Genomic DNA, 14,960 nt, shown 5'->3' on the forward strand with positions numbered 1-14,960 from the left:
TTTTTTCATATATTTTATCTAGTTTTTAATTTTTCCATATGGAAGGATAAATCTGATGCCTCTGACTTACTTTTATATCATTGAACATGTTTTCCTCGAATTAAAATCCTAAATCTATATAACTAGTAATCTCTCTCCATGTACCAGATATATATTTCTTATTTCCTGCTACCTGTTTCTCTATGGCTGTTTTGTTTGTTTGTTTGTTTGTTTGTTTTTATAAGATTCTAAAAGTTAAGCATGTCCTTCAAAAAAAAAACTCATTACCTTACCTCTCCAATAAGTTCTACCTCCTCTATACCTCCCACATGAACACCTTAAGTGCCTACCACACTAAATTTCTCTTTGCTGAAAATTACAATTTATGTTGTAGCGAATCTTTAATACAATCCCACATAATCTCTATTAGGAGCCCAACTGAGCTGGAGAGAGCTGAGCTTTCAGGAGTCCAAGTAGTTGATTTAAGGTAATAGACAAAAATGAAAGTAACAGTGAAGCCTTTAGTCATTTACTGTATAAGCAAGAGGCTAAAGTGGAGAAAGCTTCAACTTCCCCATTTCATTTTCCTCCATGGAGCTGCACTCCAGTTGAGAATCAGATGGATCAGCACAGACAGGGATTATCTCACTGCCAAAGGAGACCTGAACAGAAGTCTCCTGCATTTTTTATAGACCTAGGTCTTGGAGGATGGAGAAGTAGGAGGTCCAGGAGAGGAAAAGTACTGAAACCGAATGAAGGAAGTATCTTCAAGGTTATCATTCCCCCAACCACCACCACCAAATAAAGAGGTCATTAGAGGGAAAATGCACAGATTGGAAACCTGTTATGGTCACATTGGAGTAACAAGGAGGGGTAAACGGGAGAACTCTCAGGCACTTTTCATCTAAAGTTCATGTGTTGTCATGATCATAGGCAGCGGAGCGTCCCTGAAGCACTGAGTCAGCATCAGGGATTTGGCAGACAACTTTCAACAGTCCTGGTTCGGACATCTTGGGAAAACTGTCTCATTATAATTCATCTGCTTCAATTTCAGGGAAATCTTCACCATTGGGTCACTAGATGGTGTGCAGGTCCAGTCAGGGTTTGGTGCTTTCTTTAGATGTGTGACATGAATCCAGTAGTCTGTTTCCTGATATTTGGCAGCACAAGGGTTAGTTAGCAGTACCTGATAGGGGCCTTTCCAGCAAGGTTGAAGAGAGTCTTTCTGAAGACATCTTTTCCTGTAGATGAAATCTACAGGTTGGAAGTGCTTAAGATCTTTATCTCTCTAGAGTGCTCAGTGCAAAACTGCTCTCTCAGAACATGGTTAATTTTGGTAGAAGAAAGTAGGCCTTTATTATATTGAAGTATATCTCTTTTTTTTTATCAGCTGTGGATCAAAAGCGGCAGGGGCCAGGTGTATTGGGTGTTCTGTGATTATCTCAAAGATTAAGAGTTTATGAGTTCCAAAGGTTGTGAATCTGATATTTAAAATGACCAATAGCAATACTTTTAGCCAAGGTATTTGGAGGACCTCTACAAATTTTATCAATTGAGTTTTTTTATTCTTTATTTTAAAATTTAAAAAGTTAGACATTTATACAATCCATGAAGTGATTCCCCCCAATTACTCTAGCACCCATCTGGCACTACACACAACCATAACAATAATATTGACTATATCCCCTATGCTATACTCTATATCCCCATGACTGTTTTTTAACTACTAATTTGAACGTTTTTTTGAAAAGAAAAATCATAACATAAGCTTTCTCAGGATAGAACAGAAAGTTACATTTAGTTTAGAAGAAATATTGAAATATTTTACACTGTAATAATGCCAGGAGGAAAGGATGGGTAGAAGAATAATTTAACCTTTTTTAAAATTAAGTATGGAATACATTTTTAAGTAGGCATTTATCGGATTGTATAAAATATTTTCTCTTTATAAAGTACTACTGCCTACTCATTGTTTTTTGTTTTTTCGTTTTATACCTTGGCATCCAAAATATATGCATGTGTATGAATATGTATATATTTTGTATTATGCATATTTAAAATCCTTGAGGTTTAAGAAAATAAAAATATACCTAAGTTTAAAATATACCGGTTTAAAATAAGCATGCATACTCACAGGCAAACTCCTTTTCTATGAAAATAGAAAAAGTGTATTGTTTCAATAATATATTTGGAGCGCAACTTTGAAATAATGAGACTAATTCCTATAAACCACAGAAGAAAATGTCTCTTTACTGTCTAGATTCACTTATGTAGTGTATCACATCTATGCTCCCAAAACAGAGAGCAAAACACTCAAAATGTCTAACTTTTCTGAAAGTTTAATAATACCGTTAGTGCATTCAACTAAACTTGAAGATTGAGTGTAGAAAGCTTAGTGAAAGTGTTGTAAAACTTGCCAAACAGCACAGATTTGTTGAAGCACCTGACCAGTAAAATGGTTCCCCCAATCACTGTGGCTTTCCACAAGAGATCCCTAGGTAGGGATGATCTTTTCCAAAAGGATTTCAGCCACACACAAAAAAAGCAGTAGCCTGTGTACATGGGATAGCTTCAGTCCGCTGAGAAAACATACAGACATGACTAAAGCATATTTATATTCATGAGATGAGGGAAGCTGTATGAAATCCATTTGCCAGACCTCGAATGGTCCATTAAGCAATTTAAAATGTCTGGGAGCAGTGTGAATAACTTCCCTGGGTTGTACTTTGGGCAAGTGGGACAAGTGAAGTAGGTGCTTTCTGCAGCCTTATTAATATTTCCTCACCAGTATTGATTCATGAATGCTATCATTTGGTCAGTGGACCAGTGGTTTAGTGTGTGTACAGTAGTCGGGAATGGGGATTTTAGTCTTTAGTAGGATTGGGTTGCTTTTTAGCCTGAACCAGAGCTGCTTCTTTTTATCAAACCAACAATTGTTGGATTTCCAATCTTGTTTTTCCTTCTCTGAGGCCAATTGTTGGGCTTCTTTAGCTAGTTTTTCAAAGTTATCATTTGGGAAAATATCCGTTTGGACCATGACAGAGACTGTTGATCCTTTTTAAGGGCAGCATTCCTTGTGGAAGTGTTAGCAAGGTGATTTCCCTTAGCTTTCAGAGAATCAAGTTTAGAATGCCCTGGGATCTTAAAAAGAGCTAACCCAACAGGTAAAGTATAGCATCCAATAATTCCTGAACATATGGGCTATTTAAAAATTTTGGTTCTGCTGGAAGTAAGGAAGCCACATTGTTTCCACAACATTCCAAAACTATTAGCTGCTCCAAAAGCATATCTACTCTCAGTATTAATGTTGGCCGTTTTGCTCTTGGCTAGCATGCAGGCCCATGTGAGCACTTACATTTTAGCTTGTTGGGCCTGGGCCGTAGTAGCCCAAAGGTGCTTCTTTGATTATATCAAAGGGTATTGATATTGCATATCCAGTGCAATATTTACCATTTTTGCCTTTGAAATAAGAACTATCAGTGAACCATGAGAAGTCAGCATTACTCAAAGGATTTTCCTGTAGATCATCAGTAGGTCAGGAGAGATCCATCAGTGTAAGTAGTTGCGAGGGGTTTTGTCTATAATAGAGGGGAGAAGGGAAGCGGGTTAAGGTTATTAAAATGTGAAAGAGTTATGTAAAGAGCAGTTAAAAAGATTTCATAGGAGGTGAGGCAGGTAATTAAAAAAATTACGAGCATAATGAGAATTCAGGAGGGCTTCTATTGCATGGTGTAGAAAGATGCTTAAAGGGGATCCCACACTGATTTTTTTGGCAGCCTTAACTATTAACTAGAAGGGCAGTTGTAGTAATGGCTCTAAGGCAAGGGGAGTTATCCCAGTGCCAGAGGGTCTCGTTGCTAGTTATAATACCCTATGGGTTAATGGTAGTCCCCATGTTTTTGGATGAGTACCCCAAGGTCATTTCCTTTCTTTTCAAATACAAAAAGGAAAAAGGGAATCTGGTATTTGGGATGCCTAAGGGCAGGTTGGTTTCTTAAACTCTCCTTTAAGACTTTAAGGCCACATTGTCCTGTTCTTCTCTTAAAATTGGGTTGGGATATTTGTTCTTTAGTAAGACATACAGAGGTTGGCTATAAGAGAGATTTGGGATCCAATTTTGGCAACAACCACTAGGCTAAGAAAACCTTGCAGGTGATGCTTAGTTTTGGGTTGGGGAAACTTAGGATACCATGAAGGCTATCTGGATCTAGGTGCAGCCCTTGTCCTGATAACAGATGCTATAAATATCAAACCTGGGTTTCAGCAAACTGCAGTTTCTCCAAGGGGACATTATATCCCTTAAAGGCTAAAGCTTTAGCAAGTGGATGCAGTCCTCCTGTGAGGAGACTTGGGAGGAAGGGCAAAGAAGCAAGTCATCTATATATTGAAACAAAGTTGAACCCTTAGAAAACTTCATATCATCTGGATCAGCCTTCAGAATTTGAGAGAAATAAGAAGGGCCCTTAGTAACAGTGAAGCATTATTCTCCAGGTGAACTGTTTTTCTTCCCAAGTGAAGACAAAAAGGTATTGGCTAGCTTCATCAACTGAATATTAAAGAATGCACTGTATAAGTCAATCACAGTAAAAAATTTCTCTTATTTGGGAAGGTTGTTAATAGTGTATGAGGGTTAGGAACAATAGGATGTTGAAGGATAATAGTGTTGTTTATTGCTTGGAGGTCCTTGGACAAACCTCCACCCTGGGCTCTTGCGTTTTCTCAGAGGTAAAATAGGAGTATTACAGCACTAGTGCAAGGAACAATGAGATCCTGAGTTTTGTAATCTTCTATTATGGGCTTTATACCTTGAAGTGATTCTTTACTTGTGGGGTACTGGTTGATTCTGGGAAGGGGTTTTAAGGGATATATTTGAATCTTGAAAGGAGGTACACTGTGGATTCTACCAATATAAATTGAAGATTTTGCCTGTAAAGAGGATGGCAGCTGAACCAATAGGGACAAATGATTGGTGCTCCCAAATTTAACTATAGTACCATCAGAAATGGAGCATATAAAAGTTGTCCAAGGATTATTTAACTCACCTGATTGGCTAATTTGATGGCTGCTATCAAATTCTGGATTTATTTCTCTCTTTTGAGAGAAAGAAATTTCGATATGATGCTTTTCTAATAAGTCTTGGCTCAATAAATGAATAGCGGCAGAGGAACTAAGGAGAAAAGAGTGAGTATCTCTCTAAGGTCCTAAACAAAAAGGAATAGGTAGATTCATAGATAGGAACTGTTGAGCTTTATTAGAAATCCCCACTATTTGAATTGTTTTAGTTCTCCAAGGCAGGAGCTACTTTATAGCAGTGGGGTTAAGCATTGAGAGTATGGCTCCCGTGTCAATAAAGACAGAAAAATTCATTCCCAATCTGGAGAGTGGTTTCTCTGAGGAAGATTGGGATGAACCCCTGTAGTTCCTCAGAGCGCTGTCACTGAGAATTAGGAAAACACTGGAAGGGCTGGTTAGAAGGCCAAAGGTGCCTGGAGTGCTTAAATTTGTGATAATTCCTTTTCCATTGTCCAAGCTCTTTGTAATAATAGGAGAAATTAGGAGGTTTTAGGTTTTGTATAGGGAACTTCATCTGCTAGAGTTTAAAATTAAGAATTTTAGCAGTCTTTCTTTCATCTAGGGTGAGAGCAAGCTGATTTGCCAAATCAAATTTAAAGTTGACATAACCATTCCATCCTGGTCCTTTTAACTAAAAGAGAAAAGTCTTGATTTAGCTGTTAATAGAGTTAAAAGCTACCTAAGTAGAATCTACATCTGAAAGAAGACCAGAATGTTCTTGGAAAACAATCTGTAGTCAGTTTGATAGTCATGATCAAGTTCACCAGACTTTGTGAGCAAGTCGGAATTTTATTCCAATCAACAGGCTTTGAGAAAGCCCTAGGAATTGCCAGATTAAGGTGTTTAGCAATATCATGAGCCTGATCATATGATAAGTCAGTGGAATAGTCTCCTGGTTGTAATTCAAGAGGCTTTCAGGATTTTACCAGTTAGCAGTTTTCATCCAATACTGAGCCTGGTCTTCCCTGACAAGCATATGAACTAGCTGACATAAGTCAGAGAAACTAGATTGAGAAGTTTGAACAACTGTATTAAATTCCTCAGCAAATATGTGGAGATCTTCAATTATGTTGAGGAAAATCTGACTGAGTATCGCAGTTCAATTTTAATTCAGGGAATATAAGAATTTGGGGGTTTAGCCTTTTGATCCTCAGAAAGCTTAATTTTAAAAGGACAAGTACTAATAGGTTCAGAGGAGAGGAAAATGGAACCCAAGGCTGAGCCTGATACAAAGAAGTGAGGGAGAGAACAATGGTGCAGGAGTAGAGGAATGTGAGACTTTGGAAGCCATTTCATCTTCCCTTAATTGTTAGTTTGCCTCAGTTAATCTTAAATTCTTATTTTGCAAAGACACAATTTTAGACTCCTGGTAACCTTTGGGAGCCTTAAAATACCAGTCGAAATAGGCATTCCATTGAGTGTTGCCAATTTTAGAGCTATGGTTGTCCAATTTGATTTTTAAAAAAGTAAGTTTGGGGATATCAGAAGTTCCCCATAATGGCTATTGGTATTCTAAATTACTTCCGATCCATTTACTTTGGCCGATTTACTTAGAAATGTACATGAAACGGATTACAGTTTTTAAATATACAATTGGTTGAGGACTCTGTAGGAGAGGCACTCTCAAAGTATTTAGATAATTGAGATATCATTTTTCAGAGGCTTTTTCAAATGCAGCCAGAATTTTTTAAAACAAAAGTATCAAAATGTCATTTAATTGTTAGAATAATTAGCCTTAAGTAATTCTTTATGGCCATAATTTAACTACAGTCTTTAATATATTGAGGGTATACTTAAATACCTAAAAATTACATTATTTAGTGACATCCTACAGGGTAAAGCCCAGATTCTTTTATCCCACAGTAATGTAGCCTTTGTTTACCGATTTAGCATTATCTTTCATATGTTTAGCCTTATTTTTTCATTCTTGAATGGAAAAAGTCAGCAAAATAAAACCCCAGATGTGTTTTACCATTGAATACTTCTGGACAATTATGCATAGTACTTCCTTTCCTTGTCAGTTCCTCTGGAAAAGACCTACTTATCTTTAATGACTGGGTTAGAATGTGACTTCCTATTGGAAACCTTTGTAGGGGCGTTCCCTCTACCTTTCTAAATTCTTGGCTGGGCCACCTGTAACAAAAGATAGATTAGCAAGAGAAAAAACAAACAAGTTTATTAGCATTTATATCTCATATATACATGGGAGATACCCAGGGAAATAAGTAACCCAAGGAGATGGCTTAGAATTTGGGCTTAAATACCATCTTCAGATGAAACAAATAAGTGAAGATTGTGGAGGAAGCCAGATATGGGAAGGTGACCAGAAATAAGTAGCATAAAATGTAATATTAAGTCAGTACCTTCATTAATAAAAATTTCTGGTGTTTTAGGCATCTGTCTCTTCCTGGTATAGTGAGGGAGATACCTTTACAAATGGAGATTTACTTTATAAATGTAAATTGCCCTTACAAAAGGATAATTTCTCTGTTTTCTTAGCTTCTTCTATGTCTGCTGTTTCTAAAAATCATCTGCTCACAATAATTCTTATGCTAAAGAGGCATACTTTGGGATGGTATATTCTGTTGTATTCCTTCATCTGCTTTCTCTTTCGTGCCCTCAAAATATTCTATATACATTGCATATCTAAAATGCATATTTTACGTGTGTGTAATCCTTTGGTTGCTGCTGTTAGGCTTAAGGTCATGCTTCCCTCTTGTATCTGAAATATATATACACACACATACATATATATAATAACTAATAAAACAAAAGATTAAAAACAGGAATTCTAAAAAATTTTTAAAGAAACAAAAGTATTAATATTAGGAATATGGTAAAATATTGAAAGTAAATTAATTAAAAAATATTTTGTGACAGGAAATATACTTGAAACCAGAAACACAAATTAAAATTTTGTACTTCACAAAGCTCATTAATTTAAATGTAAAAATAATAGTTAACACAATAAAATACTTGAACATAGCAAATAAACTGCTTAAAATATTTAAAAACTGTGAGTTGAATGAATAGTATAAAAGTAACCAGAGGGTGTTACACATGGCCTCCTAGCTAGCTAGGGGAATTAAGGACAGCATATTCAATCTTCATAACAGGCCCTCATGAATTGACAGAATTGAGGACCCTTGTATAAAGACATTTTATTTTTAAGGCAATGAAGCTTATTTATTGAATGTAGTTTACAATGAAGAAGCAAAAAACCTACCTATCCTCCTATTCTCCTACCTCTCTTCCTAGAAAAAGGTACAGATGCTCCTTGACTTATGATGGGGGTTATATTCTGATAAATCTATCATAAATTGAAAATATTAAGTCAAAAATGCATTTAGTACACATAACATACCAAATATCATGGCTTAGCCCAGCCTACCTTAAACTTGCTTAGGTCACCATATCCAAAAACCACTGGCAAATAGTACATTATAGCGTATTAGTTGTTTACCCTCGTGACCATGTACCTGATTGGGAACTGTGGCTTGCTGCCACTGCCCAACATCACAAGAGAATATCATTTTGCATATTGCTAGCCCAGAAAAAGATCAAAATTCAAAATGAAAAGTTCGGTTTCTACTGAATGCATATCGCTTTAGTACCATCGTAAACTCAAAAAATCTGTTCAAACCATCATTATAAGTTGTGGACTGTCTGTACTTTCGTTATCCTGACAACCTCCTTTTCAAAATAGATGTGCTTGTAACAATAATGGCTTACTTCTTTCATAGTTAACTGATTACATTGATTCTTCCCAAGGCTCTTGTCTGGATAAAGTCAAAGGGGTTGGTTTGGTTTCAAAAAAGATAAGCTAAACACCAAGGTCATCTAATAACTGAGATTCTCTCCTGTCCATCAGTAACAGGAGTTCTGTCTTGTACTTCTAACTCATGGGACTTTAATTTTTATTAGCTGAGGGTCACTTCTCAGAGAAGAGAAGATGGGTTCTAAGTATAGTGGCTGATCTGCTTTTATCTTGCCTAGGAGACAATGTTTAGTTACCAAAAATAAATTTTTTTTCATGGCAGGTCTTGCTGAATAATGCCTACATATCCCAATTCATTTATCTAAAACAGTAGTATGAGTTTTTATTCAGAACTCTTCTGATACCAAATTTGTGAATTTTTCTGCTACCTAACCACCATTTCTCTGATTTTCTGGACTCTAACTCATTATCCTACCATTGAATTCAATTCAATTTAATTTAATTCTGACACTAAGTACCAAGAGTTAGCACAGATCCCACAGGTTAAGGGCTCAGTTTTACAAGACTGTCCCCACTTCAGATGCCAGTCATAAGTACGAGGCTACCACCTGTATATCTGACAAACTGGCTAAAATGTGAGAATTTCTACCACCCCTTCCTCAGGTTCAGATTATTTGATGCAAAGGATCACAGAATTTAGGAAAGCACTTTACTTATTATCACTGATTTATTATAAAGGATACAGCTTAAGAACAAACAAATGGAAGAGATGTGTTGGACTAGGTATAGTATGAGGGGCATGGAGCCTCCACACCTTGCATTCAACAACCTAGAAGCCCTCTCAATGTAGTAACTTAAGAGTTTTTATGGAGGCTTTATTACATAGGCATGATCGATTAAATCAGCCATGGAGACTGAACTCAATCTCCAGCCCCTCTATCTTCCCTGGAGGTCCTGAGGATGGAGCTGAAAATTCCAAACCTCTAATCATGTGGTTGGTTCCTCTGACAACCAACCCCCATCCTAAATCTATCTAGGGGTCTATCAAGAGTCACTTTATTAGCATAAACTCAGGTATTGTTGAAAGGGGATTGTTACAAATAACAAAAGATTTTCCTCTCACTCCTATTGAACTTTGTAACAATAACAATATTATTTAGGAAATTACCAGTACACAAATTGCTACATACTCCCCTTTCTTTATCTCCCAAGTTGATATAATCACAAACAGATGTTTAAGAAAGTCTATGCCGGAAGCATCATATGATCAGTAAAAAAATAATTGTAGAGGAGGAAAATTTATTTTCCCTCTATCCTTCTGAGTTCTTAACTGAAACTTCTGTAATAAAAGACAGATTAACAAGAGAAAAAGAAAGAGAAGTTTATTAACATGTATACCCCATGGACACCTGGGAGATAGCCAGAGAAAAGTGAACAATTCAAAGAAGTGGCTTTAGAATTCAGGATTAAATACCATCTTAATACAAAATGAAGAAGGGGAGACTAAATGATTTTAGGAAAGGTGAATGGGGTCTTAAGTTACCTGAACCCGAATGTTCTTTCTTGAGTCTGTCTGCCTTGTTACACTGGCCCAAAGAAATGCACCAGTAGGAGTTTGCAGTATAGAAAGAAAAAAAGATTTAATATTGAATTGGCCAATTCAGAGATGGAGAGCTTATAACTGAAAAACCCCGACTCCCCAATGGCCTGTAGGTTACCAGTTATACAGGGCAAAATCACAAGACACTATCAGGGGTTCAGAGTCGTGCTCTGAGCTGAGTGGTTGGAGGTGAGGTAACATTAATAAATCATTTCTTCAGGTCTTGAGGACAGTTCTGTGATCCCTTTTGCCGAACCTCTGTCCAACTTATGGGAAGGTAGCCAGGGAGTCGTTCTACCTTAGGGCTCAGGAGCTAAAACATAACTTGGGTTATGTTATCTTTAGCCTGTCAGGGGTCCAGACCTTATGACCATGAGTCAGGTCTGGGCTACTGTCTTCTGCTGCCTCAGGGGTTGCTGATTATCCTGGAGAAAGGCTAAGTCTCTGAGGTACTATTTCTAGATCTAGGATTTAAAAGTAAATTTCATCAGTGTCATAAGGACCTTCAGTTTCACTTAAAAGATTAGGTGAGAGGTATGAAGTTTGTTACAAAGTTTGGGTGTGAAGTACACTGCTAGTCCCCTCTCCTGTGATAAGAGTAAATTGTCCCTGGTTGATAAAACTCCATGGAGGAGTTTAGAGAAAGCCCTTCCCTACATTTGTTGTTTTTCAAGTGCTTCCAGTTCAGAATAGTCAGTATAGCATAGCAGCATATTTTGGGGTGGCATATTCTATAGCTCTTTATAAATGATAATAGATTTTTAAAAATAATATGTAAAATAGCTGAAAGAAAGCCTAAAAGGAGAAAGGTTTGCAGAAGAATTTAATTTTTAATGTACTCCAAAAGAAGAGAAAATGAAAAACTAGAAGGTAGAATAAAATAAATTTAAACAACTATGAATAAGTAAAAAGTTAAAAAGAAAAAGTGGGGAGAGAAGAAAAATTTTTTATAAAAAAGTATAAATCAGAAAGAATTTTTATAGTGATAAAAAGAAAAGGAAAACATATAGTACTAAAATATTAAAAATAAATCTTCAGTAAGGTGATTTCTAACATAAGAAACAAAAATAGAAGTATATATTTCTAACTAGTCCTCTTTGTTCATTTTCCAAAATCTGAAATTCTTGATGGGAAAAGGAACAAGGGGCAGAGTTGGTTCCTTGCTCTTCTTCATGCCTGGGCCTAGGTATTTGAATATTCTTTATAAAACCTGTGAACGTGAGAAACCAACTTTTCAGCAGACAGCCATAAGTGAACATAGCCAGATCACCAGTGAGCCTTGCTCATACCCAGGAACACAAAAGCAGCAACCAAATTCATTTTGCAATCTATATTCAGCCTTTATTTTAATGGATTTAGTTATTGTTAGCACTGTAATGTTCTTTAAGTATAGAACAATTTTCTTCATATTTTTGGGAATAAATATTTCACTTAAAACTATAGCAGATATTTAAATGACTAGAACAGAAGAATTGTATTTGCATATTATTTCTATATTGCTGAAAGAGTGTTGTAGATGAATTCAACACCATGGTGTTAGGGGACTAGAAAAAGAAACTTAGGAACCAAAAGATGATTATCAAGGTAAAGGTACATATTCCCGAGGTGGCAAATTCTACCTATTCTAGCTTTTATTATCCTTAGGATAGTGTTCTATTTATTTCATGAGTACAGAAGTTTTAATTGGATATGTCATGTTTCAAAGACAAAAGAAATGCCTAATTCACTCTAACAAACTTGTTAGTCACTGTTTATACCAAGAGGATTTCTACTCTACAGAGAATAATATTGTTTTCTTTTTTCTTTGTTGATAAATCAAAGTTTTACACTGACCTACAGCAGCGAAGAATACTTTAAAGCAAAATCATCTCAGTCTAACACAGATATGTATCCTTTTAGGTTTGCATATTCTTCTTTGCCCCCTTTTTTATTCTTTGAGTAATATTGATCCCGAAAATAATTCAGTAAGAAAGTGTTCGTTAAATTTGTCACAGTAATTTTTCCCATAACAAAAGTGTATTTAGAGGTTTTAATATATTTCAATTTTAATAAAATTAACTGAAATTTTATGTTTTTTTTTCCTTTAAGGTTAATAAGTTGTTTATACATTTTTGCTGGGTTGAAAAGTTTTCATAGTCAAATGCATGACCAGTGTAGGGATAATTTCTAGAAACATCTTCACCCATTACCTGGATTTTTATTTGTTATAAAGCATGGTTTTTTGGGAAATATGATTTTATAGTTTACTCTGCCCAAAGCATGATCTTTTACTTGAAAAAAAGATGGTGATAAGTTATAGTTTCAGTCCACCCTAATTCTGTTACTGTTTGCTTTGTTCAGCAATTACTCTGATCCTCCTGGCAGGGAACATGATCCAGAGAACAAAACTAGTAGTGACTCGTGTAGATAAAAAGACAGTGAATTCTGCTTTTAAGGCAAAGAGGAAATAGTCTACAAAAGGATGAAAATAGGAATAAAAGTATAGTATTGTTAACCTGCAGATCTGCTGTACCTTTGAAAATCTTACTGCAAAAAAAAAAAAAAAAGTGACACTACAAAGATATGTAATGATGTGACTGAAAATCTTAAAAAAGGTCAGTTACTGGCCAAATACTTGACAATAAAATAGACTAGACTATTCATAATTGAGAAACTGTAGAACCCTTTTCCTTCAAATGACAGGACAGTGTTTTAGCAGTATATGAGATAACATATTATTTATTCTCTAGCAGAACAATTCTTTAGATGCAGTGAAGAAGATGGGGTCAAGAAGAGTACTCCAGAGAAGAATGGGAAAGAAATGTCGGAGAAGACATTACAGAAGGTAGTCTGATCTTTAAGATATTGAGCTGAGCAAGTTAAATCTGAATTTTAACATTAAGGATTATATTTTAAAATGAGGGTGCATGAACTTAAACCTTGTGTGAATCCTTAATTTAAATTCATAATTCAAAAACATTGGCTTGCCAAAACAGGGTAAAAAAATCAATGTTAGTGAAATAAATGTGGAAACACTTGTGCTTCTGTTGACATAGATTAAAAATATTTGCAAAGATGAAATGACGAGAATGACAATAGAAATTATAAAAATTTACACTGTGTTTATTAGTTATAACTTAATAGTTTAACTTTAAAATGAGACATATGAGACTCTCTGTTATACTTCAACAAACATTCAAATTTACAATATTTGAACTAAAAAAACAGACGTTTTAGCTTCATCACAGTAAAATGTTTATAATTTTATTTTTCAGCTTGAGAATATATATGACTCATCTCATTTTGGATAAAAATTTCTGACCAGTTGATTTAGCAGTTATCTTTGTTTTAATAGAACCATCCATGTAAACCCTGTAGTCACTTCACATCATGGCTATTATTAATAGTAAAATGTTGTTTAAAAATCTTAACATTTATATTTACAATTTTGTACATAATTTATATTCTTATGTATAAATACATTGTTATCCAGTTTAATTAAATGGGCTTGGTTGCTTTTAGCAGTTTTTGTTATTATTGTAAAGGAAATGTTCTTTAATAGGTTTATTCTTAAAGCTGATTGTCATTTGCCTACATTGAATATTTACGTAAAACGGGAATTGTACAAATATATAAAGAAAAATATTAACGTGGCTACTTACATTTCTTACATCTGTGAATTGACTTGTAGGAAATCTAGTGATTTACAGCAGATGACAAGATTTCTTATACATCTAACACTTGGCATATGGTCAGGTAACAAAGGCTGTCATCTCATTATTACCACTTTTAGGTTAACATGATAATAGAGAACAAGAAATACATTCATTTATCTTAAGGTAAAATGAGTCATTGAGGTAATGTGCACACTACCAGCTAGACTGTCATATGGTTCATACTGACTTATGGTCTTTTTTTCAGAACAATATTTTTGTCTGTCAGGTTTTGTGTAACTTTTATCTCTGAATATATAATACTCTGCCACTACTTACTGACTTGGGGTAGAAACTCTAAAGAAATCCATGATTTCATTCCAAATGCCATAAATGACTGCATCCATTGTGGATTCAGAAATCCATTTAAAGCCCCCAAAAACCAACAGAAATCATTTTCATTGGACCCTATGTGAAACTAGCACTCTAATTTGTCAATATTTTTTTATATATTTTCTAATACAATTGTGAGTCATGACTTAACCCCTTTTAGTTGAGTTTCCTTATTTTACAAGAAGGTACACTGTGGGAGTCAGGAATGAGTCCGCCAGGAATGTGCCACTCTGGCATGCAGAGTATTTCCAGCTGAAATCAATTAAAGCCCAACAAACTCAGAGTTTTGTTTTGTTTTTCCTTCCTTTTCTTTTTCTTAGAGATTGAGATAGGAAAAACTGCTTCAGGAAGGAAAACTTGTATAATCACCTTATCATATTCACTTTAGCACATATGAATTTAAGTATTATTAGCCAAGCTAGAACTTAGAAGATGGGAGAAAAATAGTTTTTTACGCTCCCACAACGTATATGAAACTCATTCAAGATGGGTTTAAAAGATAGTAACATTGTGAAAACAGTATTTGTGTATAGTAGAAATGAAACATATAAGTAGATTATTTTAA

The 14,960-nt window shown here is 35.2% G+C and overlaps 1 protein-coding gene across 6 annotated transcripts in view; it reads left to right on the plus strand.

The window, feature by feature from the left end:
- CNTLN (centlein) overlaps nt 1–14,960 on the plus strand; it is a 269,734-nt gene that overhangs the window by 163,033 nt on the left and 91,741 nt on the right. For 4 of the 6 annotated variants that reach the window (XM_023533714.1, XM_023533712.1, XM_023533713.1 and 1 more), the window contains exon 14: nt 13,100–13,194. In XM_023533714.1, coding sequence (XP_023389482.1) covers nt 13,100–13,194 — 95 coding nt within the window. The remainder of the gene's footprint in view (nt 1–13,099; nt 13,195–14,960) is intronic. The other 2 variants (XM_011365337.2, XM_011365335.2) reach the window with 1 other exon arrangement.

The sequence above is a fragment of the Pteropus vampyrus genome, unplaced genomic scaffold (assembly GCF_000151845.1).
Source record: "Pteropus vampyrus isolate Shadow unplaced genomic scaffold, Pvam_2.0 Scaffold109, whole genome shotgun sequence".
Lineage (NCBI taxonomy): Eukaryota > Metazoa > Chordata > Mammalia > Chiroptera > Pteropodidae > Pteropus > Pteropus vampyrus.